The following is a 27100-nucleotide window of genomic DNA, read 5'->3' as shown; positions in this document are numbered from 1 at the left end:
TGCGGGGCATTTACTGCGCCGCAACTCACCGCACGTTCAGCGGCTCTTTAGCCAGGTATCTACACGTGCAGCTGTTAAATGGCAGTAACGCCAGGTCTAAAGTTAGTCCCAAGTCAGTCCACACGCATGCCGCACCACTGCACAGTAAGGCGTCTTCTACACGTTGGTGACTGCACAGTAAGGAATGAGGCGTGAATTTGACGCCTGCATTGTGCAGGTATCAAATGTCTGCCCAAGTCAGCATACATCACCATAGTTACTGCATGGTAGCTGCACACTCAGATGCACTACTTTTTGGTTAAATTTGCCTAAATTACCACGTGGTGTGTGTGCATAGATAGACGCACCCAGGGAGTCTTAATTGACTTTTGAGCTTGTTATCAGCACTTTCTTATGACTACTTGCTTCAAAATAATAAAGGTGTCTAGGGCTGAGCCAGGTACTCTACAGGTTAAACAGACTCACGGCTTGATTTGGGCTTGAGCAAACTACAGACACTGCCATGAGACAGGACCAGCCCCTTGGGCCAATTAGGCAGGGCTGAGGCAGCCCCAGTTAACCTTGCCTTGGAACAATGGCAACTCATTCAGTTCATTACAACCTTCCATGCAAGAAATACGTCTCATATAACGTGAAGCATATCCTGGGCCAGTCAACCCCGGGTTAAACCAGTTGTATGTTGTTAGCCCAGGTCCTTCGGTTAGGACAGTGGATTTGTCCTTCTGCTGGATCCCAGAAAGGCTTTGTTCCAGGCCTAACCTGGTGTGTTGTCTCCTCCCCACCATGCAGTGGTTTTTAAACATCAGTAGTATATAGGCTCTCGCTCTTCAATGCAAATGTGACAGGTGGGCGGGACCGGAAGTCCCGCCCCCTTGCCCCCACCCCTTTCCACCATGTATGGTGTGACGTCACCAGCCCCGCCCCCTGACCCTTGACCCCAGTCGTTAAGCTTCACCTACGCCCCCAGAAGACTTTGAGATTTTAAAATAAGTAAAAGCACGATGGTAATGGTAAAAAACTATGGGGATCCTAATTTGTACAGAAATTATTATAAAGCCCAGGGTGGGTATGGTCTTCCCGGATATCAGGGGGTGCCCGTGATGTACGGGGCTGGAGTGGGTGGCATATTTCGCAGCCTCTTTAGAAAAGCCGTTCCGCTTTTGAGAAGGGGCCTGAAGATTATTAAGCCCCACGCTAAAAATGCGGTGCAAAACATAGCCAAAGATGTGATTGGTCATGTCTCCCGAGCTGTCCTAGATAAGTTGGTCAAACCGGCAAAGCGGAGGGGTCTGGTCTCATGTATATTCAAAGAAAGAGCCTTAAAAGAAAGAGAGACACAAGACTCCAGACGTGCAGGACCTCCTCAACCCCTTAAAAAGAAGAGGGTAAGTTGACGGGGCAGCCAGACACGAAAAACCAAGAAGCAGCCTGGGAGAAAGAAGGGACGCTCTCCTGGAGGAAACAGAAATATATTTTAACCGCCATGGCCTTTGTTCACTGCGGGTCTGAAGAATGTGCCAAATCTGAACTGGATGTGTTTCAAATAGCCCCTACGCAGACCTGCATTGAGAAAAGCCTGTATGTTGAGATCCCCCCGCTCTCAGCTATTACCAAGTCCAGCCCCCTTGACTTTTTCATAGCGGGGAATGGCGAAGATTACATGGATTTGAACAATACGCTGCTGTACCTTTGCTGCAGGATTTTAAAAGGTGATGGAAATGATCTTGATGCCGGGGCAGTGGTGGGTTTGGTGAATTACCCGCTAGCTTCTGTCTTCAGTCAGCTGGATGTCACTCTGGGAGACCGCTTGATAAGTCAGAGCAACAACTGTTACCCCTACCGAGCTTTAATCGAATTGGTTCTCAACTACAGCGATGACACCCTTGCCACACAATTTTCTACTGGACTGTTTTACAAAGATACCCCCGGCCATCATGAAATGGTTGCGCGGGATGGCGATAATCAGGGGTTTCAGAGACGGGCAAACCTAACAGACCAGAGCAAAAAGATAGAGCTGCTTGGTCATCTCCATAGCGATTTGTTTTTTCAAGAAAAACTGTTGCTGAATGACGTGGATGTGAAAATTAAGCTGACGCAGCAAAGATGCTTTCTGCTTGATAGGTACTGCTGCAGCCGGCCCCTGTAAACTAAAAATCACATCTGCCTCACTTTTTGTAAAAAAAGTGAAGGTAGCACTGGGCGTCCGATTGGGCCACGTGGAGGCCTTGCTTACAGCCAATACCCCGTAGACCGCATGGGTATGAAAGTGTTTAGCATTCCTGCTGGCAGCCGCGTCAGCAACCAGGAAAATTTGTTTCTGGGGCAATTGCCCAAACTCATCGTCATAGGGTTCATGGATAATGATGCCTTTAGTAGGAATTATGCTAAGAACCCTTTTAACTTTAAACATTACAATATTAATTTTGTGGCCCTCTACATCGATGGAGAACAAACCCCGACAAAGCCCCTACAACCAGATTTTGAGAACAGTAACTGTGTGAGAGAATACATGCAGCTGGTACAGACAGCTGGTAAACATACGAAAGACCAGGCCCTGATAATCAACCGTGAGGAGTTTGCTCTGGGGTACACCTTATTTGCCTTTGACCTGTCCCCTGACCAGGAGTGTGCTGATCATTATTCGCTGATTAAAACCGGGAACTTGAGAGCAGAAATACGCTTTGCTGCGGCTTTGCCCACCACAGTTAACATGGTCGTGTATGGGGTCTTTGACAACGTCATAGAAATAAATCAGAGGAGAAACGTTCTGTTTGACTATATGTGAAGATGGACACCAAACAGCTCGTCAGGGTTTTGTCCTCAGACCCTTATGCCAAAGAAACTTTCTTAGACATTTTCCTCTGCAACTGGCTTCCTAACACTCGACGGTCTAAAAGGCCCCTGAGCTTGGTGGTCAACACGCACCCGCATAATCAACCCGGAGAACACTGGTTGACTGTTTACCTGGAGGATCGGAACTGCGGAGAATTTTTTGACTCATACGGTCACCCCCCAAACAGCGCTCTCTTTCCTCAAAACTTTATATTGTTTTTAAACAAGAGCGCTACCAACACTGTTTTCCAGACGAAACAGTTACAAGACCCCCAGTCTGTTGCCTGCGGATACCATTGTGTGTTTTTCCTGCACCAGCGTAGCAAGGAGCTATCGTTTGAACAGATTTTAAATTTGTATTATTCCGACGATTTAGCACAATATGATAGGGTGGTGATGCATTTTGTAAAAAGTAAATATAAAAATTTCTCTGTGGCCGGGCCTGCTCAAAACATGTTTCGACATGCCCAGACATGTATTTCTTGCTATGACTTTCACGAATGCTTTGTCTAAATAGAACACTCAGCTGATGTTGTGTAAATAAAGCTGTTGTTATTTAAATGTCTGTGTGTGTGTATGTGTTTTCATTCAAAAAATCCTCTGTAGACAAAACCTTTATAGCAGTAGAGAATAGTTTATTTCAAAGCATAAAACTTTACATGGAGAGCCAATGGCTTTTAGAGACAGTTTTTGGCTTTTTAGGTAGTGTTGTTGGTATTTCTTGGTCTGAGTCAGATACTTTCAAGCGTTCCAAATGATCACGATTCACAACGTTACCCATAACAGAAGATGGTACATTCAGTTCGGCCATGGCTTTCATAAAGATGTCCCAGCCTTTAGACGGGCGTTTAGTAGTCCCGGCATGAGTCTGAAGGGTTCTCCGGACCAAGTTGAGCATGTTAGACCCCTTGACGAGCACCCCTTTGTAGGCAAAACCCCCTTGATCATCCCAAGAAGAAATATCCTTGTGCTGGCTCAGCTTAGTGAGCAGTACTTTAGCATTTTTCCTGTATTGGGCATGCACGTTATCCAGTACTTCCTGAACGACTGTGTCGGTTTTTGTGGGGGTTTCTAGGGGGTATCCAGCTTCTGGGGGGGTCTGTTCTGGCAGAAATAGAGTTAATTTCCCTCTGTCCAGATCACCCTGCTTTACGTAGGTCAGGTATTTCTGAAGCACGGCTGCGTACAGTTTAGCCTTATCATATTCTGCTAAACCCAGTCTTTGGAAAATATCCCTCATTTCAACATCCAATAAGCGGGTTGCCTCTGTTCTGATATTTTCCTGAGGCGGCGGAGGAGACCTTAATTGTTCCAGCTTGTGTTTGGGCACCAGGTACATTTTTTCTGCATGCTCCATCACCGGCTAGCCATAGTATCATAGTATCATAGTATCATAGTAGCTAGAGTCGGAAGGGACCTAGGTAGATCATCTAGTCCGACCCCCTGCCTTGGCAGGAAAGAGCACCGGGGTCAGATGACCCCGGCAAGGTGCTTATCTAACTTCCTTTTAAAAATCCCCAGGCTAGGAGCCTGCACCACTTCCCCTGGAAGCCGGTTCCAGGCCCTAGCCACCCTGACTGTGAAGTAGCGCCTCCTAATATCTAATCTAAACTTACCCTCCGCCAGCTTGTGACCGTTATTCCTGGTCACTCCTGGCAGCGCACGGGGGAACAGGGACTCCCCCAATACCCGCTGATCCCCCCTGACCAGTTTGTAGCAGGCCACAAGGTCCCCCCTTAACCTTCTCTTGTGGAGGCTAAACAGGTTCAGGTCCCGTAGCCTCTCCTCATAAGGCCTGCCCTGCTGACCCCTGATCATACGAGTGGCCCTCCTCTGGACTCTTTCCATATCGTCCACGTCCCTCTTGAAGTGTGGCACCCAGAACTGGACGCAGTACTCCAGCTGCGGCCTGACCAGTGCCGCATAGAGGGGGAGGATCACCTCCCTGGACCTGCTCGAGATGCATCTGTGGATGCATGACAGGGTACGGTTGGCCTTCTTGACTGCCTCCCCACACTGCCGGCCCATGTTCATCGTGGAGTCAATGACGACTCCAAGATCCTTTTCCGTCTCCATGCTGGCAAGAGGGGAGTTCCCCAACCTGTAAGTGTGGTGCCGGTTCTTCCTCCCCATGTGCAACACCTTGCACTTATCAGTGTTAAACCCCATCCTATTCTCATCCGCCCACCATTGCAACCTGTCAAGGTCAGCTTGTAGCCTATTGCACCCTTCTAGTGCATCCACATCCCCCCACATCTTAGTGTCATCAGCAAACTTGAACAGGGTGCTTTCTACCCCCTCATCCAAGTCACTGATGAAGATGTTGAACAGTGCGGGCCCGAGGACCGAGCCCTGCGGAACCCCACTGCCCGCGTCCTTCCAGGTCGAGAAGAACCCATCCACTACCACCCTCTGGGTGCGGCCCTCTAACCAGTTGGCGACCCATTTGACCGTGTGGGCATCGACACCACAGTCTCCCAGCTTTTTGATGAGGACAGGGTGAGAGACAGTGTCGAAAGCCTTCCGGAAGTCCAGAAAGACTACATCCACAGCAACCCCTGCGTCTAATGATTTGGTGACCTGATCGTAAAAGGCCACCAGGTTGGTCTGACAAGACCTGCCACTGATGAACCCATGTTGGTTGCCCCTGAGCATGCATTCCCCCGCAAGGCCCTCCTGGATGTGTGCCAGGATAATTTTTTCAAAGAGCTTACCCGGGATTGAGGTAAGACTAACTGGCCTGTAATTTCCCGGGTCCTCTTTTTTTCCCTTTTTGAAGATAGGGACCACATTGGCCCTCTTCCAGTCCTCCGGCACCTCACCAGAGCACCACGAGTGCTCATAGAGCCGCGCCAGGGGTCCCGCAATGACCTCGGCCAGTTCCTGTAGAACCCTAGGGTGAAGATCGTCTGGACCAGCGGACATCCAGCCTCTCCAGAAGTACCCTAACTAACTCCTCGCTAACCCCTGGCCCAGGCGTGTCTCTCCCGGGGCCCGAGGGGGGCCCAGCAGGGAGGTGGCTGAACTGGTCCCTACTTAGGAAGACAGAGGCAAAGAAATCGTTAAATATGTTAGCTTTGTCATCTGGCGTGATGACTAAGTTGCCCATCGTGTCCTGCAGGGGCCCCACATTACCCGGGACCCTCTTTTTACCCCCTATGTATTTGAAGAAGGACTTCTTATTGTCCCCAATCCGGGAAGCTAGTCCTATCTCCATCTCTGCCTTGGCCCTCCTGACTGCCCCCCTACATCCTCGGGCGACTGTAACATAGTCCTTCTTGGTGATGACCCCATCTCTCCATTGGGTGTATGCCTCCCTTTTAGCAAGGAGACATTCCCGGATGCTCTTAGTGAGCCATGGGGGTTTGTGTGCCCTCCTGCTCCCTTTGACCCTTGTTGGGATTACCTCCCTTTGGGCATGGAGGATCGTCTCCTTAAGGAGCAACCACTCACCTTCGACATCTGATTCCCTTCCCCTCTGGGTCCTCAGCGCTTCCCCAACGATCCTCCTTAGCTTGTTGAAGTCAGCCCTCCTAAAGTCTAGGGCTGTTGCCTTGCTGCAGCCCTTTGCCACCTTACGCTGGATGGCGAATTCCAGCAAGCGATGATCACTGTCTCCCAGGTGGCCCATCACCCGCAGCCCCCTCACCAGGTCATCACCCGTGGCCAGCACCAGGTCCAACAAGGCGTCTCCCCTGGTGGGACTGTGCACCTCCTGGGTTAGATGGAGGTCCTGCAGTCTGGCTAAGAACCGACGTGAGCGATCAGACTTGGCTGACTGCTCCTCCCAGCAGATGTCTGGGAAGTTCAGGTCCCCCATGATGACCACATCCTTAGCCCTCACTGCCTCTGTGAGCTGACCCAAGAATTCCTGGTCGAGATCTTCTCCCTGGTTGGGAGGTCTATAGTAGACTCCCACCGTTAAGTCTCTCTCCCCTGGACTACCTTTTACTCTAACCCAGAGCACCTCAGAGTGCCCCCCCTCTACCCCCTTGCTGATTAACGAGGAAGTATATTCCTCCTTGACGTAGAGTGCTACTCCTCCACCTTTCCTTCCTATCCTGTCCCACCACGATGAGTCCCACCACGTTTCTGTGATCCCTACTATGTTGGGGCTGGTGACAGTTAGGAGGAGGGCAAGTTCCTCCTGCTTCTTCCCCATACTTCGAGCATTCGTGTAGAGGCATTTGAGGCCTCCAACGGTTGTGCCCACTGACCCCCTAGTCTCAGCAATGCCCCGTCCCCCATCACTTACCTGTTTCTCCCTTTTGACCATTGGTCTGGGCTCGCTGGCTGTTGCTGGGCCTGGTAGTTCATTGTCTCCTCCGCCCTCATCTTCCCCCTCCCCCGACGAGCCTAGTTTAAAGCCCGCCGAAGGAGGTTCACCAACCTGGAAGAGAACACACGCTTACCTTTAGGGGAAAGGTGGAGCCCATCCCATCCCAGCATGTCTCTCATCACGATGTGCCGGTCATGGCTGAGGAAGCCAAAGCCCGCCTCGAAGCACCATTCCTGTAGCCTCCAGTTGGTCTCCGCTATGCACATCTCGTGGCGTCTGCCTCGACCGCTCACTGGCAGGATGGAAGAGAAGACCGCCTGTGCGCCCATCTCCCTCAGCACGCCTCCCAGAGCATGGTAGTCCTCCATCAGGCGATCAGGGGCTCTCCTGGCCGCATCGTAAGTACCCACATGGACAAGGACCATGGGGTAATAATCGGTGGGCTGGATGATGGACTGGAGCATCCCCTTCACATCCTGAATCTTCGCTCCGGGCAGGCAGTAGACCTCACGTGCTGAGGGATCCTGGCGACAGATGGGGCCCTCCGTACCTCTCAGGATGGAGTCACCAATCACGATGACGCGACGCTTCCTCCTCTTAGGCCTCTTGACTCCCGCCGCCCGCACAGGACATTGTGTGCGCAAAGTCTCCTCCCTGGTATCTTCCACTGCTCCCTCCTCCTCCAGGGCTGCCAGGGCCTCGTATCTGTTCTCCAGATGGACAGGAGGAACTGGTGCCGCAACATGGTTAATAGCCCTGGCGCGGGAGACCGTCTGCCACTCAGCAGTGGAGGGCTCATCCCGGGCTGCCCTCTCCTCTGTCGTACCACCCTGCAGAGAAAGAAAATACCTATCAATTTCCTCCTCTGCCTCATGGATTCCCCTCAGCCTGCTAACCTCCTCCAGGAGCTCCTGCACCCGTTCCTCCAGGGTCCTAAGGCGGATACCTACAGGACAGGTGCAGGAGTCCCCAGTCCCTGCCCCCCCAGACCTTGCCGGGCAGTTCCCGCAGGCCAGGGGGTTGGAGGACGGCAGCCCCCCCGAGGGCTCTGTCTGGGTGGAGGCCTCGGACAAGCCCCGGGAAGGCCGCGCCCCCGGGCAGGGGCCCTGGCAGCACTCCGTGTCGACACCATCGCAGGAGTTGCTGCCCTTACTAGCAGAGCAGGGGTCAGCCTCTGGGCCCCGCCTGCTCACCCGCCAGCGCGAACGCCGCGGCAAACGCCGGCGCGCTCTTCCAGACCGCGCCTGTTTGCGCGCTCTGTTCGCGCGGCTCGGGAGCGCGGCTCCCTACCGGCTTGGCTAAGAGGAACCCGGGGGGCTTCCCCTCCGGATCCGGCTCAGCTGCGCCGGCCCCTCAGTCCCTCAGCCCCACTTACCTTAGGGGGATCAGCTGCTGCTGCCCCCTCAGCTGCTCCACTCGCCGCCGCCGCTGCTACTGCTGCGCTCTCCTCCGCGCCAAAAGCCCCGTAATCAGAGGAAGAGCAAAACTTAACAGAGGTCCGATAAATCCCCCAGACTGTTTCACCAGCTGTTTCTTTTTTTTAAGAGGCAATCTTTTGTTACTTAGGTTTTTTATGATCCTGAGTCTCTTTTTCAGCGCGCGAGTTTGATGCGGTGTCAAAGGGATGTTTCCTTTTAAGGTGTTCAGAGCAATTTCTGAAATGGCCGCTACTAAATCATCAGAGGCCGAGCAGAGTATAGCTTTTCTCTGCTGTGGGGAGGACCGAAGAAGCAATTTTAAGAGAGCCAAATTTCTTTTTACATGGTTAGACATGTTCCCCTTCCACTGTCTTGAGAGCTAAGAAGAGGCTGCTGCTACATCACCTTTTATTCCCACCCGCTGTTTTTTTAAAAGTGTAAGCAGCCGGCTGGTCGGGAGGAAAAAACCCGGTTCTTAATTTAAAAGCATCCGGGGTAGAAGCGTTTAAATCAACCACCAGATACCCGTAAGGTGCTTTAGTGGCATCCTCGAAAGCTTCTAGAAAGAACTGGGCGTTACCTGGGTACATCTGCCACGCCAGGGACACTATCTGTAGCTTATCCCTGGGGTTTTTAAACAAAACCATGTATTTTGTGTTAAGGGCAATGGTGCAGCTCCTTTTCCCTTGACAGAAAACATTTTGAACTATATACATAACGCTCAGATTCCGGTGGTGCACGTACTTGGTAAAGGCTTTCTTGATTTCGCCGCTGTCACAGGCAGAGTCCATCAAATCATCTACTATAACCAGATTTATTTTTTTAGGAGGAAACAAACAGTCATCGTTGAGACTGTCTGGTAGACCCTCCACAAACCTGATAAAAGGATATTTACAAAGCAGTTCTTTATACAAAGGCTGCCAACAGCTATAGCACCACACGATATTCTCAGGCATAACAGACAACATTTTATCAGCGTGATCCAAAAGGTTTTTTATAATGTAATTTTTACCACAGTTGCTAGGGCCTGCCAAAATCACAGAAAAGGGGTGCTTCCAACGCGTGTCCATCTTTAAAAACCATAGGGGAGGCTGTTAAAGTTTTCTGTGAGGACCCTTTTGTCATAAACGACTTTCTGCATTTTTCTCAAGGTTTTGGCTTCTATCGTCCACTTGCTTTTGTTCCTGACAATAGAGCGCTGTTGTATTACAATTGTTTTAGGGGTGTCCACAGCAGGGTTTGCCCCATAGTCTAGAACAAGATCTCTCAAGGTTTCAAAGTTGACTTTTTCACTGTTGGCCACATTCAGGGTAATCCCTTTGACCTTCAAGCAAACCTTTCCCCCAGACAACTTGTACCCGTAGGTTTTCGGACCGGCCGACACAAACTCTGTGATGTGTTCATCTGGTGGGGTTTCGCTGGTGAGCTCACCTAAATAATCACCCAGCCAGGGGTTCCAATCTCCCTCGCGGCTCACAAATATCACAGAATCTGTGTCATGGTACAGACACCGGTCTTGCAACCTGTCTAACAGTTCGTACAGCTCTAAGCATGCATAAGTGGTGGTGAAACAAGCTATAAAGATGTTTGTGTTACCAGAGACAGTGTAACGCTCTTTGGCGTGTTTCCAAGACACACAGGCTGCCTCATCATCAATAAAGTCGCAAGATGAAATTTCATAGGCGGGAGAAAAGCGGTAGCCAAAGAGTTCTTCGGGGTCTCTAACAAATGCTGGTGTTGTGTAAGTTGGTTCTCTGACCAAATTTACCCCACAAAGAATTTAGAAGCAATTTTGCTATTTGGTGCTTTGCAGGGTTGCATTTGATATGCTCTGGGCGTAAGGCTACACCTTCTTTTTGCAAGAAATTGGCCACGTATCTCTCTTGTTTTTCTTGGTCAGTACACCAGGCAGGATAGCCCGAGGCTTCCTGCTTCTTTCGGAGGTGCATTTTTATGTACTCTGAAAAAACGGTGCTAGACTTCTCAGCAAAATGCCAGACTTCATAGAATTGAGCTATTCTGTACCCCTTGGCGGTAGCTTTATTCAATTCTGGTGTGCACCACATACCCAGGAGGGCTCTCTCTTCATCAGTGTGGTTGCACTTTTGCTGTCTTGTTTCCGCACAGAGGCGGCACAGCGTGAACATAAGTTTCCCATTCACCCTGGTAGGTAGCAAGGGAAAAAAAAGATTTCGCAGTGGGTACAGTTTCACCCGGGGTATTCCAAAATAGCGCGATGGGTTGGAAATTGTCATGAATGATTTCAGGGTGTCCGGCTGGGTATTCCTTCATTTTGTTTATAAAGGGGTAAAGACTGGTAAAATTGTAATAGTGTATTTGTTCGCCGGGTTTAGTTTGGTAATATAGACAGATAGCATTAGTTCTCCCCCCAAAAAGAGCATCCCTAGGCACCAGTGGAGAAGGCAATGGGGTTCTGTTTAAAAAATCTCCCAGCTTCTCATCCGTTTCTAACAGAGCCCTCCACTTGTGCTCCCAAATGGTCCTAACGGTAAACCCCTCTCTCTTGAGATAATCGGTCTTGTGCAACGCCTGATAATTCAGGAACCCAAAGGTGGTCCCTGTCAACGGGTTCTGGTCTTTCTCATTGTAGCAAGTGACACAACCGTGGAAAAAGCATCCATTAAATTCAAACACCATAGGTTCCCCATCAATGTTGGCATAGCCGTCTAAAAAACAGGGGCCTACCTGAAATTCCCCACCCTGTAAAGCATGTCGAATTTCAATATTTTCTTTCTCCGAAATGTACATTAGCCACTGAATAGATGGGGCTGAAAACCTCTTTTTCTGTCTGTGATAGTTGCCCGGGGGAAGAAGCGCTATGGTCTGCGGTTCCAAAAACATAAACCTGTACATGGCCATGCAGACAGAGGCCAGCGTGATGTATTGGAAAGGATCTATGCAGCATACTACATTTTGGAGTTCACCATCTACTTTCACTCGGTCTACCCGCCGCGTCATTTTCATAATCTCATCCCTGTAGAGGCAGCAGACCTCTTTCAAAATTTTTATGTCCTGCTGGCAATAATAGGCCAGCTCCTTTTGCATGTCAAAGGTCTTATCGTGGTTATTCTGATACCATTCTAAAAACTCTTTCTCACCGGCCATCATATTTTCAACGCCGTAATACTCCATCTTTGGAAGAGGCTCCACATAATTCTGGTTTTCTGCTGTGTTAAAAAAATGTGGGAAATAACCTTTGTATCCTTCAAACCCCATCGCCTGTGGAAGCCTGCTAAGTTTCATTGGCAAAAAGTTTAAAGAATCTATGAAACGGATGCCTAGCCTGGTCACTTCAATACACGTAAGTTTACCACCCTGAGTGATTAGTTTCACGCCCATTTTTTCCGTCAATAACTGGTTGACAACAAAGTAACCATCGTAGCCTTTGGCGTTGTGAGCTATGAAGGTGTAGTCCTTGAACTTTTTATCCATAAAAACCTTAATAAAATCAGACAGACACTCTTCGCCCTTAAACTCCCAAGTTCTTTCTGTCTTTTTGGGCTTAGCTTTACAAGCCCTTTTTGGGGTTTTGCCTGTGGCTTTCTGCGATTTTTTTCCCCGTCTTTAGCTCCATTGCAAAAATGTAGTTGGGTACATGCATCCCTGTCTCTTGCACACATTCAAAATCATAAAAAATATACCCCTCGCCTTCTTCAGGCTCTTTAATCTGACGCATAAAGCACCAGTGTTTGTTTACATCTGTGATTTTCTCATAACACTATTTGCACTGCCGCCCCTTGCACTCGTGTTTTTTGTCCACGTAAGACTTACCCTCATCGCACAGAGTTTTAGTCAGACATTCAATCCGTTTTTCAGAGGCCAGGGCCACGTGTCTTTCTAAGCACTCTTTGGAACGACAGAACAGCTTACAATTAGGGCACCTCTGTGTCCTGCCCATGTTTTCAGAGCAGTTGGGGCTCAGGCAAAGACGACATCAGAACCTACACATGTGCTATGGCTGTACAACGTCTGACAAAGATCGTAATAATTTCTCATGCCAAACACCTTTTTCACATCCAAAATGCCATAATAATGTTTACCATGTAGCAGAAGAAAGCAGGTGTCAGGGTATCTGGGTGCGTCCTGTGTTTTAAATAAACTCCACCCCGTTTTTTCCTTATGCATCACTATGTGAATGTTAACCTGTTCAAGGTCTTCAAACAAAGGTACCTGCTGGAGCATAACCTTTTGATATATAGACAGGCCTAATTTCCTTTGCAGTTCTTTGGCACCATCTAGCAGCTCAACATACCTGGCCCCTCTACGTTTTGTAACAGCCAATAGACTGCCTGTAAAACACAGGTTAGTATTGTTAGAAATGCACAGCTAGCATCTTGCTCCTGATAAGAAAGAAATACTGTCCAAGGCTCCTCTCCCCCATCCTCCTTAAACTTTCTCATACTGATTACAGAGACTGGAATTTAGCTGTATGGCCTTGGGGTATAAACTTTTGAACTCTTGTAGCATTGAGCATGCTTAATGAACTATTGCATATTTACCTCTCCGCCCCGTATACTTAAATAGCTAATTATACTATACATGCGATGTATGTAATGATGTAGTTACATGTATGTTTGTATGAAACAGAAGTAAGCTGCAAGAATTCCTGTGTCTGCACACGTGCCCAGGAGAGAGAAGATAAATACCTCTTGCAAACGCATTTAGTTTGCCAGAGGTGATCTGAGCTTCAAAGCTCCACTCTCTGACCTTTGTTTGCAAACAAATACATCCTTTTGTGCCGACTGATGTCTGTGTGTCTGTGATCTCTGCGTTGCCTCCAGGGAAATGAACCGCCTTTGTGCAACAGTATCATAGGTATTCAAGTCAATTAAATACTTCCTCTTTTTAGTAATGATCTGGGGATAGGGGATAGAGCTTATAACTCTACAGCTTCCACCTCCCCGGCCTTTCACAACGACCACAAACAGCCAAAATGTCGAATCGAGCAATATTTCTCTCTGGCTTTGCAACAGGTTACTGAACCACTCTAAAAACAGCTCTGGGGTCAAATTGTTTAAATTAATAGCTTGTGAGTACACACAGTTTGCCATGCTATCTGCCTGAATACGTAACTGTGCATAGTCATTGCCTGTGAATCTCTGTCGGAGTTCTGCTATAATTTCTTCCACCCCTCGGGTTATGGCTTCGTATGCCACGTGTAATGGCACACACTCCAAATTCACAAAACGGAACTCCTCAGTGTACCTCGTGCCACAAAACCTGGCTACAGACCACTCTTGCCTTCTCACCCGCACCATATGCACATCCGGTAAAACATCCTCTGATGACTCAGAAGACCCAGGGGCGTTTGAGGGATCCTCTAAACTGTCTTCTACATCAGATTCATTATCCCAAACCTCAGACCCTCCAGGTCTTGGTGGTGGGGGAGACCTAGGTGATCTGGGAACATTTGAGGGGCCCTCTAGTGGGCTTCCTAAATTATAGTCACTATCTCCCCTCTCTGGTTCTGGGGGTCCTGGTGAAAGGTCTGGTCTGAGAGGCTGGGGTACATGTGAGGGACCCTCTAATGGGCTCCCTAAACCATATTCTCCACCCCGTCTCTCTGGCTCTGGGGGTTCTGGTGAAGGGTCAGGACTGGAAGGAGGAGGAGTGTTTGAGGGATCCCTAGGGGATCTCTCTTTTTTTTTTTTCCCCTCAAACAGTGTTTAGCCTTCCCCATGCTCCTCTTTAAACAGGCCCTTACTTTTCACCCCATGAGCCACTTGCTGGTTTGCCATCTGTTCTTACCCCTATGTTTACCATGACCCCCCATCTTATGAAACAGACCACGCCTGCTGCCTGAGTTACATAGGCTGCCTCCTCTCTGAGTAAAATTTACCCTTTTGCTCTGGAAGTAATCATGATCTTTCAAGGCTCTCTGTACACTCTTTCTGAGATGTATACGTCTGCCAGTACCACTACAAACCCCACTCTTTTTTTGACAATAATCATGATCTTTCAAAAAAGGAGAAAGACTCTCCTCTTTCTCTAAATTGTGTGAGTAATCAATCCTGGGTTTCTTATTCAAGGGGACCAGATCACCTGTTTTGCGGGTATGAATCCTTGTCTTTTTACATGTGGCTTTCTCAGAGGTATGTGGCTTGTTTTCCTCTGAGGAATCATACCCTTCTGTTCTGTCCTGTTGGTCTTCTGATCCTTCGGTATTATATTCTGCAGGCTGAGCATTTCTGGGGTTTTTTTGCTTGTGCTTTTAGAGGCCTCTGCCCAGACCCCCACTCTTCTTCGGGCGTGGTGCATGCGATCACTTAGGAAATATAAATTTATACCTCAGCATTAAGAATTCCCTTTCCTCACACACTACAAATTTAAAATTTGCTTAACCCACCCACACCGCTTCCCCTCCCACAAGAAACACAAAGTTTCAGAAGCTGATTTCAGAAAAATTACCTTTTACTACTGGATAAAAACATGACTGTATGTGCTTGTTCTGGTTTTCTGTTTTAGAAGAAGAGGTTCTGTTTGAAAACAAACAGCTGTTATAACAGTGTGATTATAGTAACACAACCACAAATAACCTAAAATAATTTTTACCTTGTAGTAAAAATGCTTGGGGCTTCCCCACCTGATAAACTCTCTGTAATGTAAGTCCTCTGTATTAAAAATTAAATAATAGATTAAGGAAAATAGTTTATGTATAAAGTAAAATATAACTGTATTAAAGTAGTCACCACTAAAAGACAATACCACCCTTTTAGTCTTAAAATATGTAGAGATCTGAACACACCGATCAGCTTTTATTTATTTGGATCTGGTTTACCTTTATGATACATACCTGCTACTCCATACCATACACATTCTATGATAATATATATTTTTAAATTCAGTCTTTATTTCCATCAAAAACTTTTATAATATTTAGTAATTTCTTTTGTTAAACCTTCTTCTAAGAAGTGTTTTTCATTTCCTGTGACCTTGTCAGCCTTATTTTTACAGCTGGCCTTTTGGTAAAAGATAACTACTTTAGTCTTAAAACAGGGAGAGCTCTGAACACATTGGTCATTTTTTTTTTTTTTGCGGTCTTGTTTATCTTTATAACACACCCCCCCTGCACACCAACCCCACCATACAAAAAGCTGTGAGAATATATATTTTTAAATTCAGTCTTTATTTCCAACAACATTTTTACAATATTTACTAGTTTATTTTGTTACCCCTTCTCCTAAGAATTTTTTTTACATTAGCTGTAGAAAACTGTTGATGTGGTTTACAACCTCACAACCCCCACACCCCCCCACCAACATCAGAAAAAGACACCCCCCCCCATTTTAAACAGGTTTTGCTAAGCCCTTCTCTTAAGCAGGGTTTTATAATCTCTATTACCAATTAAGCGTTCAATATGGGGTATGAGTGTTTTATCTTCCTCGGTGATCAAATCATGAAGGGCAGCATTAGGGTCTTCTGCAGAATAAACAGTGTTTAGAAGCTCTCTAACCTGAATTAAATGTTTCACAGTAATTCTGAGAGTGTTCCTGGCATACCCAATGGTTATAACAGCATTGAAAATGCTATCAAGACATATTTCCTGACAAAGTTCCTGAATTCTTTCATTTATGTCTTCATTTAACCGAGTAAGACATTCATGGGCTTCTTGACCTCCCTGGTCAAATATGCACCCCCAGCAAAGGTCAAAAAGTCTCTTCCTCAAGCAGTATTTCATTATGCCATAAACAGAAACACGAACAAGAGACTTCATAAAGACTTTACGTTCACGCGATTTCATAGATTTCATAGACATTAGGGCTGGAAGGGACCTCGGGAGATCATCGAGTCCAGCCCCCTGCCCAGCAAGATAAGTATCCAATTTACTCTTGGAGGTGTTCAATGTAGGTGCTTGAACCACCTCCACTGGCAGACTGTTCCAGACCTTGGGGGATTGGACAGTAAAGAAATTCTTCCTTATGTCCAGCCTAAAACAGTTTTGCAGGAGTTTGCGACCGTTCGACCTCGTCATCCCTTGGGGCGCTCTGGTGAACAAACGTTCCCCCAGATCCTGGTGGTCACCCTTGATAAACTTATAGGTGGCCATCAGATCACCCCTGAGCCTGTGCTTTTCCAGGCTAAAGAGTCCCATGTCTCAAAGCCTGTCATCGTAAGATCTGTTTTCCTTACCTCTGATCATGCGCGTGGCTCTCCTCTGGACTCTCTTAAGCTTCTCCACATACTTTTTGAATTGTGGAGCCCAAAACTGGACGCAGTACTCCAGCTGCAGCCTCACCAAGGCCGAGTACAAGGGGAGAATGACGTCCCGGGATTTGCTCGAGAAGCATCTATGGATGCAAGCCAGCGTTTTGGTCGCTTTATTAGCCGCAGCATCGCACTGCAGGCTCATGTTCATCTTGTGGTCAATGATGACCCCCAAGTCTCTTTCTTCTGTAGTGCTAACCAACGTAGCACTGCCGAGCCTATAAGGGTGCTGCAGGTTTTTCCTCCCAAGGTGGAGAACCTTGCATTTTTCGGTGTTAAACACCATGAGGTTCTCGTCTGCCCATTTGCTGAGCTTGTCCAGGTCAGCCTGGATCACCCGCCTATCTTCTGGCACGGATGCTTTGCCCCAAAGTTTGGTGTCATCGGCGAACTTGGCCAGTCCACTCCTGACTTCAATGTCCACATCGTTAATGAAGATGTTGAACAGTATGGGTACCAGGACAGAGCCTTGAGGGACCCCACTGGTCACAGGGCACCACGATGAGTGACTGCCATCAATCACAACTCTCTGGGTCCGACCACGGAGCCAATTTCCCACAACTGGCCAGTTTGGCCAAGAGGTGATCATGGGATACCAGATCAAAAGCTTTTTTGAAGTCAAGATATATGACATCAATCTCTTCTCCCTTGTCCAGGTGATAGGTCACCTGGTCATAGAAGGAAATGAGATTGGTCAAACAAGACCTACCCGCAACAAACCCATGCTGGCTATCCCTTAGGATGTTAGCCTGGGCCAGTCCCTCAAGGATGGCCTCCTTAATAAACTTTTCTAAGATCTTCCCCAGGATAGAAGTCAGGCTAATGGGCCTGTAGTTAGCCGGATCCACTCTCCTCCCTTTCTTGAAGATCGGTACCACATTGGCCTTCTTCCAGTTTTCGGGCACTACACCAGAGCGCCAGGAGTTTTCAAAGATCCGTGCCAGGGGCTGGGCTATGACGCTCGCCAGCTCCTTGAGTACCCTGGCGTGCAGATTGTCAGGGCCGGCTGACTTGAAGGTATCCAGCTTCTCAAGGTGTTCCTTCACGAGGTCAGCATTGATGGAGGGTAGGGGATCCCCCTCACCCAGATTTCCCTGTCCCATAGCAGGCATGGGCATCCCATGTGACTGATGAAAGACTGACGCAAAGTACCTATTTAATAGGTTGGCTTTTTCCTGGGTGTCAGTTGCCAGTTGCCCCATCTGGTTTAGCAGGGGTCCAACGTTGCCCTTGCTTTTCCTCCGGCTCCCCACTTATCTGAAAAAGGACTTTTTGTTGTCCTTGATGCCTGAAGCTAGTTGGAGTTCAGGTGTAGCTTTGGCTTTCCTGGTTTGCTCCCTGCAGGACCGGACCAGCGTGGAGTAATCTTCCTTGGAGGTGAATCCCATCCTCCATCCTTTGTAGGCTTTCCTTTTAAGCCACAAGAGGTCCGCTAGGTCCCTGGAGAGCTTGTGTTGTCTAGATGTCTTCTGAATTCTTCAGGCTCATCCGGTCTTTGTTCTCTGAAAAAGCATACACCTCCTTCTTGTGTACTGGTAAGTAGGTTTATTAGCCGCAGCATCGCACTGCAGGCTCATGTTCATCTTGTGGTCAATGATGACCCCCAAGTCTCTTTCTTCTGTAGTGCTAACCAACGTAGCACTGCCGAGCCTATAAGGGTGCTGCAGGTTTTTCCTCCCAAGGTGGAGAACCTTGCATTTTTCGGTGTTAAACACCATGAGGTTCTCGTCTGCCCATTTGCTGAGCTTGTCCAGGTCAGCCTGGATCACCCGCCTATCTTCTGGCACGGATGCTTTGCCCCAAAGTTTGGTGTCATCGGCGAACTTGGCCAGTCCACTCCTGACTTCAATGTCCACATCGTTAATGAAAAAGCATACACCTCCTTCTTGTGTACTGGTAAGTAGGTTTTCTGGAGTCATTAAAAAAGCTTCATCTAACTGCAAAGGAGTTCAAATAAAGGACTTGGTTAGTTAGCTGCTGTTTAATCAGTCCTTAGCTACTTCCAAACACACATGTGTCACGGAGTGAACCCACACTGAAAACCCCCAAGTCCCCCACAAACATGCTCCAAGTCTCTTACCGGTCTCTCCTCTGCAATGACCTCTACTTCGCATTGTGCAGGGTCTGGCACAAAGATACCATGTTCCAAATTTTCAGCGTCTGCTTCAAGGGTCTGGGCCTCCTCCATTTGCCTGTTCATTCGATCTTTCTGAACAGGGTCAGGCATCTCAAAGAGTCTTTGGGCAAGGGGCCGTGTCTCCTCCTCAAAACTATTTCTACGGTAATGCTTTCTATAAAGCCGTCTCGGGGTTGTAGTGAGTGGGCCTACAGGCATTGTGAAAGAATCCATATCCGCCCCTCCTTGCCTTAGCACAGTCTCAGATAAACAGAGTGGTCGTTTGGGAAAGCAGATAGACCTGGTGGGGTTGCCGCCCAAATCCCACCCCCCTCTACTTATTCCGATTGGTTCAGCATCGTTCTTGGGAGGCCTCTGAAACCAATTGGTTGGGGGTGGTGGGGCAGGTTGTTAGAGGGGTCACACCTCCACCCTGCCACCCCATAGACCACGCCTGTGCTCTGGCAGTGGGGGGGGCTAGATCAGTCTGGGCCCTGATAGGCCATAACTACATCATGTGATCTAGGGCGGTTCTTGCAGCCTGAGGGGTTGGGGCTCGGGGGTCTGCATGGGCTGTCCTTCTGATGTCATGGACCATGTGGTGCTGGTGTCACACACTACGTGACTGGGGGTTGGGGTGGGGTTGTTGAGGCCACACACCACATGACTGGAGGTGGGGATGGTGTTGCTGATGTCACATACCATGTGACTGGTGGTGGGGGTGGAGTTGCTGATGTCACACACCATGTGATTGGGGGGCGTGGGGTGGGGTTGCTGATGACACACACCATGTGACTGGGGCGGGGGTGGGGTTGGTGATGTCACACACCATGTGACTGGGGGTAGGGGCGGAGTTGCTGATGTCACATACTATGTGACTGGAGTCAGTGAGCGAGGTTGGTGATGTCACACATCACATGACTGGGGTTGGGGGTGGAGTTGCTGAGGTCACATACCACGTGGCTGGGTTCAGGGGGTGGGGTCGGTGATGTCATGCATCACGTGACTGGGGTCAGGGGGCAGGGCTGGTGAGTCACACATGGGGAAAGGGGCGGGGCCAAGGGAGTCCCGCCCACCTGTCACATTTGCATTGAAGAGCAGAGAGCCTATATACTACTAACCCTTTCAGGTCTTTTCTGCTGCTGTGGAGCCTCTGCCCATCCGAAAGACTGACGGGACACAGGCCCAGCCTTCCTGCTGCTCTGCCATTACCCCAGCTCTCTGTAGAGTCAGTCCCTGATGATTTATTGTGGAAGCCCAGGGCTGGCCGGAGCACGGTCTGAAACCCTCTTCCTTAAGATTTCAAGCGTAAGCCAGCTCAAGTTTAGGCAGAGCTGCCCTTGGAGGAGGGAGGAGAGGTGAGGGCAAGAGGAAGAGGCTCTCACACACCCTCTAGTTCCACTGGATTTTGCTTAGAAACTGAAGTCAACAGATTCTTTCCAATGACTTTAGGGCATCTGGGAGTAGTAGGTGCTGAAAGCTGAACTCTTAATTAGTTAAGTACACAATTAACTTCACAGAATTGAGGGCTTACTCCTGCAAAGTTCAATACAGGAAAGGATTTTAATGGTGGGAGCTTTCTCTCCAGCCTACCTCAATGCTTAATAATTAATTAGTACAAATAGACAGACTCATTTATTAGTTGAAAACCACAGGACTATAACAATAACAGGCAACAACAACAACAAGGGCGATACAGAAATATGAAAGAGAAAGAGCAGACCCCTTGCCCGCTTGCAATGATGTTTCAGTTGCAGGCACAATCAGCTTAGCTTAACTCTACACACAATTTTTTAAAAATGTATATTTCATGTTCCAGGTCAAATTAGCCAAATTCGTTCCAAATCACTCAACTGAACAGAACTCAGTCGTTCCAAAATCCAAATCAATTGAGCAGGCAGAACTCAATTATTCGAAGCACCACGTACGGCCCTACAACCGGTGAGCAGCCTCCATCCCAGACCTATCACCCTGAGTCTTCAGACACTCCCATATCCATCGGCAGGCATCGTACGTGCAGGCCCAAGTCCGGAGGTCTTGGGGTTCAGAAGCCTCTAGATTTAATTTTATTAGAAAATGAACACTCAATTACTGTACACACAGTGATCTACCCCAAGGCTCCCACACCCCCAGAAGCTTTTCCCCCTCCTCAGGTACTCAGTTTTCTCTTTTTAAGGGAGAGTGATACTGTACCATTCAAGGGCAATGGTTACTCAGCACTAGTCTGTTGCATTGGGTCCTATGTTTGTGTCACTGGGGAGCTTCACTCCACCCAGATAATACCCACACAGCAATCAAACTTTCTCCTCAGAGTTTCACCCACTGACCCAAGCTTTCTTACAGACACAACCATACTGGTAACCATTCAGCACATCAAACAACACTTAGTCATGACTAATGAAGTCTCACTCACACCCAGACTCACACACACATCCACATCAAATGAATCCCCCCCCTACCACACACACACTGAGTCTTGGTTACAAGCTCTTTTATAAGTTCCAGGGGGACAGGTCAGAGTTGGTCTAAAGACACAGGCAGACAGGGTTCTTTGGGTAAAGCTGGTATCTTTTATTCGACCAACTTAAATAGTTGGAATAATTCTTCTTTGCAACCTTTCGGATACAAGTACTCTTTGTCAGGGTACGCACCAACTGCAGATGCTTCCTCAGCCTGATGAAGCGTACTTGTACCTGAAAGCTTGCAAAGAATTTTTCTAACTATTTCAGTTGATCAAATAAAAGATACCAGCTTTACCCGAAGAACTTTTTATAAGTTCCAGTCACAGCACCTCTGTCAATCACATTCATAACCAACCAATCTCTCAGAGGTGCTGTCACTTGCATGTCAATCACTGGCTGTTCCCATCTCACCTGATCACCTCATGACAAGGTAATGAATGCATGTTGACTTCTCACTAGTTTTTGCATGAACACAAGTTACTAAACTGCACCTTCAAACTAGGTCATTGAAGGTAAAGACTTCACCTTTTCCAGAACCATCTAGACCCTTAGCTCATGGACATGGGTGACTGATGCCACCTGAGTCACAGTTGATCTCGCCGACCGGGAAGCACGAGCAGTGCCCCTGGAAGTGCCAGCGGCACTTCACCTGGTGCCCCCACTCCCCAGCCAGTGCTTGCAAGGGGCACACCGGCACTCCTGCGTGCCACCCTGACCGTCACCTAAGCGGGGAGTGCTGCCTGTCAGGGGGTGTACCAGTGCTCTCAGAGGGTGCATGTGTGTCCCCACACCCCCCCTACACACTGCCACTGCTCGTGGAATATGTATAACACTACTTTAGCTACATGACTGCTAGCTGAATTACCTAACTGCTACACAAAACTACCAACAGGCCAGGGGATGTACCACCTTGCAGCCTACATAGGTTTTTGTGTGGCATGGGTGACTCAGGCCCACTTAACTGGGAGGAACCTAAAGGGGTGGTGGAATCGCCATCCTTAGAGTTTAAGGCCTGGTTCAACAAAGCCCTGGCTGAAATGATCTAGTTGGGGATGGTTCTGCCTTGAGCAGGGGGTTGGACTCACTAGATGATCTCCTGAGGTCCCTTCCAACCCTAATTTTCTATGAGTCTATGATTCTATGACCAGCCTACTCCCTACAACAGGCCAGAAAAGAAAGGCTGCTGTTAGGGGCAGACTCTCCAGAAAGACAGCAAAGAAGTAGTAGGTAGAGGAGAGGGGTGTGGAAAGAATGAATGCTTAGATGGAAGATTTACACGCGTAAATGACGTATTTTCTATAGTCTCCTTACAGTAACACTTGTTAAGTCTCCAGATGAGACTTTTGGTACAACAGACGTCACTACTCAGTCTCAGCCTACTAAATGGATGCAAAGGAGAATCCCCTCCCTTGTCCCTCTTTAATACATATACTTCTTTTACCGACTGTGAGATGTCATTGTGGACATTGATCCTACCCTGTTACAATTAAGGTTCTTTTAGGATAAATTATCCAACTAAGATTTTCACCAGGGTGCCACAGCACCTCAGGAAGTCTTGAGATCCTTTCAAGGGTGCCACACAATATTAGCAGTTAGATACATAAACAGGATGTGCAAGAAAATTCACAAGGAATTCATAGTGCTAAAACCATTCTGGCCTGTTATAGTCTTTCTGAGTTCTTGCAACAGAAGAATTATTCTATTGTTTTCCTGCATTCAAAAAGCAAGTGAAAAATACAAACTAGCGTTTTCAGAGGGGTGCCTTGAGTCTAGAGGTTGAGAGCTACTGAAACTAGATGTTGAAATTAATTAATTAATTATCCTGAGACTATGCCACCTCTTTTGGCATTGGATAGGTTTGCCTTGCAGAGTATACATGGCATTTCTGAAGAAGGGTGGGGCTAACAGTGTTTTAAATTAATGTGATTTGTGATACTCCCGTAATGAGCTGGCTTGGTTCACAACCTGCCCGGTTACTGGAGTAAATTCTCTATTTGAATGAATGCAAAAGGGGCTTACTAGACCTCTGTAGTCATTAAAGAGTACAATTCCAGTAGATGAGAGACTGTGATTTGTGTGGAGGGTTAATCCTGAAAACAAAGCTCTCTCCAGTACACCATAAATTAGTTTAACTGACTTTCAAAGTAGTTCTTCCCTGAGAAGCAGTTGTGTGAAAATGGAACACCTCCTCATCCAACAGATCCTTGTGTGCATTTTCATTCCTATGAACACCAAAGAAACAATTTTGAAACAGAGCCAGGATCTAACAGAATTACAAACTAGGATGCAATTACAGGAACATATCCAGCCTGCAGTGGGGTAGCAGGGACTAATGCACAGGTAGCCAAATGTCCTGATCTTTCTAGCCAAACCAAAATCTTGACTCAGTCACAGGACACAGAATGTTTGAGATGCTCGTGTCTCACAGTCAGCAGTGTCCAACCTCCAGTAATTTGTCATTAAATGATTTCCTTCATGACTCCGAGTGAGATCCATCACTTTTCCGAGTGAGAGCAGTGCGTCACTTTTTGCAAGTGACATCTCTTATTGGACCATCTTCAAGAGCCAAATTTAAAGTACCTAGGAGACTCACACAGCTTGCTGACCACAGCTTGGCCACTCCTGAAGTAGTGTAGCAGTCAGTAGTAGATCTAGGATGCTGCAAAAGGGGATTTGGTGGCAGTAGCAAGCTCACTAAGCATGTGTCTATCACCTGATACAGAAGCTCTTGGAAGTGAAGGGGTGCAACAGCACTACTGCATCCTGTCTGGATCCACCCCTTTGGCAATCTATAGACCATATTTGAAGTCAGGGGTCTAACACAGGGGTCTCAAACTCAGTTTTGATTCCAGGCTGGATCCACATGACTGAATTCACACGGCCAACAGTAGCTGCACTGGGTCTGGTACCAAGAGTCTAGGGCAGAGGTCCAGGGACAGCAGCAGGGGTCCAGCAGCCACAGATGCAAGGGTTCACCCCCTTTACACAGGGCCATGTCCATCAGGGCCCAGGTCCTAACTTCTAGTAGCCTGGTAGCCTGATAGAACAGCACTGCAGGGTCTCTCTCTTTGACACTCACAGTTTAGTAGAAGATGAGATGCAGCTTGCTGAATGTTAATTGAGCAGCAAAGGGTATACTTTTGATATATGAACTTCATATTCAGGGCTGAAACAGCAGTACCATCAGTTAATAATAAGCACCTCAAACGCCATCTACTGGTGTTCTCAGGAAGTAAAGCACAGTTTCATTTTACCAGGAAGGGGAAAGGAGGAGGAAAGAGAGAGTTGTGTCTGAGAAGAGAGAGTAGCAAAACACCAAAATGACTCTTTGGAAGAGGAACTGTGACATTTGTTACCAGTACAATACAAAAACATAGATAGCTCTCATGTAACCTGTCTCTCTCCACACTACCATACTGGAGTTCTATTTTTTTGTAAAAACAGTCAAATTTAACCCAGTGATGGTAGTTCAAAACAGCACCTCAAAATTCTATAAAATTACTGTTACATGGCAGCCTCTGTGTGGGCCACGTGGCAGATCAGGGAGGGGACAGGCAGACAGAGCAGGAAGCAGAAAGCAAAGCAGATCAGACAAGGGGTGCAAGGCTAGCTGCAGAAAGCAGAGCAGCAGATTGAAAGAGCAGGTAACTGGAGTGACACTTGGGGAAAGATGCAGTCATTTGTGGTACACCTGCCAAAAAAAGGAATCGCCATCTTATATTAAAATAGGCTTCAAAACCTATAAAAACCCTGCCTGCCTAATCACACCATGGGCACTCCATACTTGGAAAACTTGAAGACCACATTTTATACACGACACTGGTGACTTAAACATCCAATAAAGTTGTAGATGCTTAGTAAATAAGGCCATGCCTCAATTTAAAGGGCACATAATAGATATAAAATGGCAATTAGTTCATTAGGGATACCTGTGATAGAAACAGCATTCCTTTGGTAAAGAAGTTTGCTACATTGTTTGTTATGGAACAACAGAGCAAGTCCCAGAAAGAAATGAAACTGCAGCAAGTTAGACAATGAGCAGTTTAAGCTCTCTGTATATACACTTAAAACTGCATCTTCAAATGAAAAGGCAGAATTGTCTGTTTCTGGGAGATATGAAGAAACTATATGCTCCTTCAATTATAGTGTTTTGTAATCTTTATGGCAGTGATTTTCAACATGTTTAGACTCAGGGCACGCCTCAGAAAATGTCAATTCTTAGTTTTCACTTGTCTCCTGACTATGGAAAAATAACAGAGCAACTCTTTTATTGCAAAGAACTCCAGAAGAACACAACAGGGCAAAACATTTATGACACTGTGGGTTCCTATTTGAAATCTCTGGGTTTATCTTACAAATCATGTGTTGGTGTTTGCATACCTAACAGCACTAATATTGCACAACCCCCTTAAAAGGATCTCATAGCACCTTGGTTAAGAATCATTGCTCTATGAGGAGAGTTCTGTTTCCATGTCATTTACAATTTTAAACTATCATTCCATCTACCAGTTGCATGCAAGATAGACATAGGTGTTGATGTTTCTACAGCAAAAAATAAATAGAATGGCCCGATTCACCAGTTAGATTATACCAGTGTTTGTTCACTGCTGATAGTGGATTAAGAGAACGAAGGAAAGAAAGACGCTAAGAACTCTATAGTCCATTACCCAAGTATGACAGCACTCACTACTGAGAATGAGTGTCCAAGGCTATTATTCAGGAAAAATAAAAAGCTATGCTGTTATGCATTTAAAACCATACATCTGGGTAACCTTACCTCAGAGGTGTACAGATTTGTTTCTCTGGACCAGGAACAAGTCAATAAATTATGTAAAAGGCACTAAGCTCAGGGGTCAGCAACCCCCAGCACGTGTGCCGAGAATGGCACACGAGGCCATTTTGCTCAGCACACCACCACCAGCCTGGGTTCTAGACAGCTTCTACCAGCCAAGAACCCCAGGGTGCTCCCAGCAGGTGGCTGGGCAGCTGCAAGCCCTGCTGCAGGCAGACTGGGCTCCATGATTGGCAGCAGCTACCCAGAGCCTGGGCCAGTTGCAGCCAGGAGGCTGCAAACATTTGCTCCGGGTTCTGAAATTAGCTCCATACTGGCGGGCGCATGCATGCCTCGGAGCAGAGTGGGGGAGGGGCCTGAGGTAACGCAACCCTGGCCTCTCCCCCACTGCCGGCGCAGAGCTGATGACTGAGCTCTGGAGCCCAGCACAGCTGTTTGTAGCCAGCTTGGGCTCTGGGCAGCTGCAGTGGGCAGGCTGCAAACAGCTGCGCTGGACTCCACAGCCCCGGCATCAGCTCCATGCTGGTGGTGATTGCACGTGCACCTCAGAGCGGACAGTGGGAGGGCTGTGCTTCAGACCCTATCCCCACCATCCACTCTAAGGTCTGCATGCACTCACCAGTATGGAGCTGATGCCAGAGTCCAAAGCAGCTGTTTGCAGCCTCCTGGCTGCAGCCAGCTCAGGCTCTGGTAGCTGCTGCCAACCACGGAGCCCAGGTTGCTTGCAGCAGGGCATACAGATGAGCCCACCTGACGCCCTCCCACTCTGAGCCCAGCCTTGGCCCAGCCTCTCCACCACGATGAGGCTGGCACTGCCTCTTGCCAGGAGCACCACACATTTTGTGAGCTTAGCTGTGCAGGGTGGGTGGGTGGTTGGGCTGATGGGCAGGCTCTGGGCCAGGGCCGCAGCCAGCTGTGCTGCAAGCCTGGGGGCTGGCTGCCTGGGGAAGCACAGGGGCTCTGGTGGGACCAGGG

At 47.9% G+C, this 27100-nt stretch overlaps 2 protein-coding genes across 2 annotated transcripts; both read right to left on the bottom strand.

Moving 5' to 3' along the window:
• Positions 1–6393: 6393 nt before the first annotated feature.
• LOC149867243 (uncharacterized) lies at positions 6394–11682 on the bottom strand. The gene is made up of 6 exons (XM_090041695.1): positions 11627–11682; positions 10555–10692; positions 9888–10283; positions 9110–9153; positions 8487–8644; positions 6394–7941 (listed from the first exon to the last, which is right to left on the bottom strand). The coding sequence occupies exons 1-6, from the start codon at positions 11680–11682 to the stop codon at positions 7189–7191; spliced, it is 1545 nt and encodes a 514-aa protein (XP_089897821.1). The 3' UTR covers positions 6394–7188.
• A 4168-nt stretch (positions 11683–15850) lies between these two features.
• Positions 15851–19105, bottom strand: LOC149867242 (uncharacterized). The gene is made up of 4 exons (XM_090041694.1): positions 18836–19105; positions 18635–18692; positions 18205–18273; positions 15851–16311 (listed from the first exon to the last, which is right to left on the bottom strand). Exons 1-4 carry the CDS (start codon positions 19103–19105, stop codon positions 15851–15853), a joined length of 858 nt encoding a protein of 285 aa, XP_089897820.1.
• Positions 19106–27100: the final 7995 nt, after the last annotated feature.

Source organism: Crocodylus siamensis, chromosome 4 (assembly GCF_052110815.1).
Source record: "Crocodylus siamensis isolate JL-2025a chromosome 4, ASM5211081v1, whole genome shotgun sequence".
NCBI lineage: Eukaryota > Metazoa > Chordata > Crocodylia > Crocodylidae > Crocodylus > Crocodylus siamensis.
Note: the sequence above shows the minus strand (reverse complement) of the source record. Positions and strands in the feature narration are given on the sequence as shown.